The sequence below is a fragment of the Salvelinus sp. IW2-2015 genome, unplaced genomic scaffold (assembly GCF_002910315.2).
Source record: "Salvelinus sp. IW2-2015 unplaced genomic scaffold, ASM291031v2 Un_scaffold2282, whole genome shotgun sequence".
NCBI lineage: Eukaryota > Metazoa > Chordata > Actinopteri > Salmoniformes > Salmonidae > Salvelinus > Salvelinus sp. IW2-2015.
In genome coordinates, this window is record NW_019943609.1 from 33634 (window position 1) to 38354 (window position 4721).

General features: G+C 42.8%; 1 protein-coding gene across 1 annotated transcript in view; it reads right to left on the reverse strand.

Annotated features, from left to right (window-relative positions):
• Window positions 1–2614: 2614 nt before the first annotated feature.
• LOC112073521 (androgen receptor) overlaps window positions 2615–4721 on the reverse strand; it is a 6649-nt gene continuing 4542 nt past the window's right edge. Inside the window, exon 2 of the mRNA XM_024140798.2 lies at window positions 2615–3431. Coding sequence (XP_023996566.1) covers window positions 3233–3431 — 199 coding nt within the window. The 3' untranslated portion in view covers window positions 2615–3232. The remainder of the gene's footprint in view (window positions 3432–4721) is intronic.

Sequence of the window (4721 nt, forward strand, 5' to 3'; positions counted from 1 at the left end):
GGAGAATGCTAGACACACACATTGTATTTTGGTTACAGTCTTGAAAAAGCAGGAATCATGACTAGGGCTTAGGTAGTTTAATTTACCATGTGTTTACTCCCTATCAGTGACTTTCATTGTAGAAGTTTCGGGGGAAAAAGCAGCTGCTTTCAGCTGCTTTGGGAGTTTTGACAGCATGTAGCTACTTTCTCATTCTGCCACACACAAAGTGGGAGAAGCGTCTGTGCAAAAGAAGTCACAGCAATGGTGCACACACAGACGAGAAGCACCAGGGAGGGGTGTGCGGTGAGAGAGGAGGGAAAACGTTACGTCGGGTGCAGCTGTGCCGCAGCAAGGCAAAATGGTGCTGTGAATCGTCGGCAACAGCAAAACGTCATCTAGAGAGAACTCCAGGGCCAATAGCAGAATCACTGAACAATATTGGCAACACTGTTTGTAACACGTGTAGTGATTTCAGATGATGGCACCACAGGTCTCAGAGTGGCGGGGGGGGGGGGTCTTCAGTGTTTCTGATCTGTAGTCGCTAACCTAAAGGTGACACCAGAAATCTACGGTGCGACGTAGCATAGTGTCTCGACGTTGCTTTTTTGTTATTAAAGGGGAGGCTCCTTGTAGTACGCACTGACATCGACGGACCCCTCCTGCGGGGCAGTGTTGTGAAGGCAATGAAGTTTGCTTGGTTCCTTGATCTGATCAACCAGTAAAGGCTATAGGCTATGCATCAAAGAAGCCTATTTGCATTGATAAGAAATATAAAATCTAAGCTACGGTTCAAACAATAAACCAACGACATTGTAGCCTTGTTAGAATCTACCCAAAAAGGTATTTGTTTTAGGCAGTAATAACTTGTGATTACAGGTTTATTGTGAAATGGTAGAAACTGCTGTAGGCTACTCTAGTCTCTAGCTTTCTTCTCCTTGATCAAAACATGCCTTCTATTTTTAGCTGATGTGGGTAAATACACAAGCAGCGTATCCAACTGGGATAAGGTTTTAGGTTTACACCGGCAAGTAGAAGAATATTACGTGGTATATTTTTGTATAATATTATCATATTCCGTTTTTTATTTTTTATATACAAAACTAAAATCCCGCTCACACCCACGTACACGCAAGTAGATCAACGGAGTGGAGCTTGTAGTAAACCTAACCAACAGTCCAGATGCTTAGTTCTAGTGTATGTCATAGTAATAAATCAGCTGTAAGGTCATTAAAAACAACTCCAGATCCTGTTCTAGTGATGTCATAGTAATAAATCAGCTGTAAAGGTCATTAAACAACTCCAGATCCCTAGTTCTAGTGGATGTCATAGTAATAAATCAGCTGTAAGGTCATTAAACAACTCCAGATCCTAGTTCTAGTGGATGTCATAGTAATAAATCAGCTGTAAGGTCATTAAAACAACTCCAGATCCTAGTTCTTGGTATGTCATAGTAATAAATCAGCTGTAAGGTCATAAAACAACTCCCAGATCCCTAGTTCTAGTGTATGTCATAGTAATAAATCAGCCTGTAGGTCATTAAAACAACTCCAGATCCCTAGTCTAGTGGATGTCATAGAATAAATCAGCTTGTAGGTATTAACAACTCCAGATCCCTAGTTCTAGTGGATGTCATAGTAATAAATCAGCTGTAGGTCATTAAAACAACTCCAGATCCTAGTTCTAGTGGATGTCATAGTAATAAATCAGCTGTAGTCATAAACAATCCAGATCCTAGTTCTAGTGGATGTCATATAAAATCAGCTTAAGGTCATAAACAACTCCAGATCCCTAGTTCTAGTGGATGTCATAAATAAATCCGCTGTAAGGTCATATAAAACAACTCCAGATCCCTAGTTCTAGTGGAATGCATAGTAATAAATCAGCTGTAAGGTCATTAAACAACTCCAGATCCCTAGTTAGTGGATGTCATAGTAATAAATCAGCTTGTAAGGTCATTAAAACAACTCCAGATCCCTTTCTAGTGGATGTCATAGTAATAAATCGCTGTAAGGTCATAAACACTCCAATCCCTAGTTCTAGTGGTGTCATAGTCATAAATCAGCTGTAAGTCATTAAAAACAACTCCAGATCCCTAGTTCTAGTGTATGTCATAGTGAATAAATCAGCTGTAAGGTCATTAAACAACTCACGATCCCTATTCTAGTGGATGTCATAGTAATAAATCAGCTGTAATCATTAAACAACTCCAGTCCCTAGTTCTAGTGTATGTCATAGTAATAAATCAGCTGTTAAGGTCATTAAAACAAATCCTGGAAAACTCTAGGAAGGATGAAAACATGAAAACCCTTTACACATAGAGAACAACTGGGTTGACAGAGACTAACAGGGCTGAGCTGCTGTGTATGGTGTTGTATGGCCTTTACATCTGTAATTAAAAAGATACTCATACAGTGTCATCACTATTGTGTAATTGATTAATTCAAGCCAATCATTTTGGATTAAAAAGGCCTTAGTAGCCTACACGAAGTTTTGATCACATTCACATTTTCTCAGAACACAAATAAATTGGCCTATTTATGCATAGGATGCACGTAGCTCAGGCTATAAAAACATGTACGTTCCCCCGGCCCAGGATGGATCAGAGGGCTCAGGCTATAAACATTCGAGAAGTCCTTGTGGGGGACCAGAAGTCCTTGTGGGGACCAGAAGTCCTTGTGGGGGACCAGAAGTCCTTGTGGGGACCAGAAGTCCTTGTGGGGGACCAGAAGTCCTTGTGGGGGACCAGAAGTCCTTGTGGGGGACCAGTAGTCCTTGTGGGGGACCAGAAGTCCTTGTGGGGACCAGAAGTCCTTGTGGGGACCAGAAGTCCTTGTGGGGACCAGAAGTCCTCACAAGGATAGTAAAACAAGGACAATTCAGATGTGGGGACATTTCTCCAGTACCCACAAGAGAAAAGGCTATTTTAGGGTTAGGGGTTAGGTGTAAGAGTTACAGTTAGGGAACATAGGATTTTGAATGGGAATCAATTGTTTGGGCCCCACAAGGATAGTAAAACAAACGTGTTTGTGTGTGTGTGTGTGTGTGTGCATGGGGCTCCCGAGTGGTGCAGCGGTCTAAGGCACTGCTTCTCAGTGCCAGGGGCGTCACTACAGACCCTGGTTCGATTCCAGGCTGTATCACAACCGGCTGTGATTGGGAGTCCCATAAGGCGGCGCACAATTGGCCCAGGGTCGTCCGGGTTAGGGTTTGGCCATCATTGTAATTAAGAATTTGTTCTTAACTGACTAGCCTAGTAAAATGAATGTAAACAAAGTGATATATGTGAGTGCATGCATGTGTGTGTGTATGGCTCACCCTCTGCAGCCCTCTTGAAGAACACCTTGCAGCTCCCACAGGTAACAGCTCCATAGTGACAGCCTGACGCCTCATCTCCACATACCTTACACACCCTCCGGTCAGAGAAATACACTGGCAACATATCCTCACATCTGAAACACACACACATCTGTAAACACCTAACACTCTTTCAGATCTTACAGATACTCTCACTGGCAACATATACACACATCTGTAAACACACACACACCTGTAAACACACACACACCTGTAAACACACACACATCTGTAAACACCTAACACACCTGTAAACACACACACATCTGTAAACACACACACATCTGTAAACACACACACATTGTAAAACACAACACACATCTGTAAAACACCAACACACACCTAGTAAACACCCACACATCTGGCTAAACACACCACACATCTGTAAACACACACCACATCTGTAAAACACACAACACATCTGTAAACACACACACACCTGCTAAACACACACACACAGGTAAACACACACATCCACACCTGTACCACACGCACACACAACTCTGTAAAACACACACGGACAGTAGACACCCACAACAGCAATCGTAACACCACACCTAACCATGTATCTCTAGACTTAGTCAGACGCTAGCACCTTACATCAACACACACACACACACAACACACACACACACACACACACACAGCACACACACACACAGATACACCACACAGATGACACACATACATTGACCTGAAATCACCCCAACACCACACCCTACACTATTTTCAGATTTACAGCTACACCCTCACATCCTGGAAACGCCCACCTACCTGCCTATACCTGCCTATATGCACCATACCCTGCCTATTGCTGTGGGATTGAGTTCATTGCAGGGTTCTTTCTAATTTCTGTTAGAAAACACAGCAGAATCTGTTACCAGATGGTGTGGAATACGCTCAGATCCAATATTCCATACTTTTGAGCTTATAACAAAATCTGACCAAACGTTACATTTTAAATTTAGCCAGGCTACCCGTTTAAAAGGCGCTGCACTTTCCTGATTTGGCCCGTTTTAAATGGGTTATTAAAAAAAATGCTAGGCGACCCTGACCTGATTCAAACGTGAAGTTGGTTTCGGCGAGGTGTGGTTTGATGTGGGTCACCTGCCGTGTGTGTTTGATGTGCGGGTACCTGGCTGTGGTTTGATGTTTGGTTACCTGCGTGTGGTTTGATGTGCGGTACCTGTGACTGTGTTTGCAGGTGAAGGGGAGACAAAATTATTTTGCCAATACTGTCAGTAAAGGCTGGTGATGCGCTGTGACCTGTCAAATTCGCTGGTTGCCTTGGATAGCCCTTTCTATAAATGAAATGGTCCTTGAATGTTGAATTAATTCAACTTGATCAATATTCCCGCCTAGCTAGAATCTTTGACGGACCATCC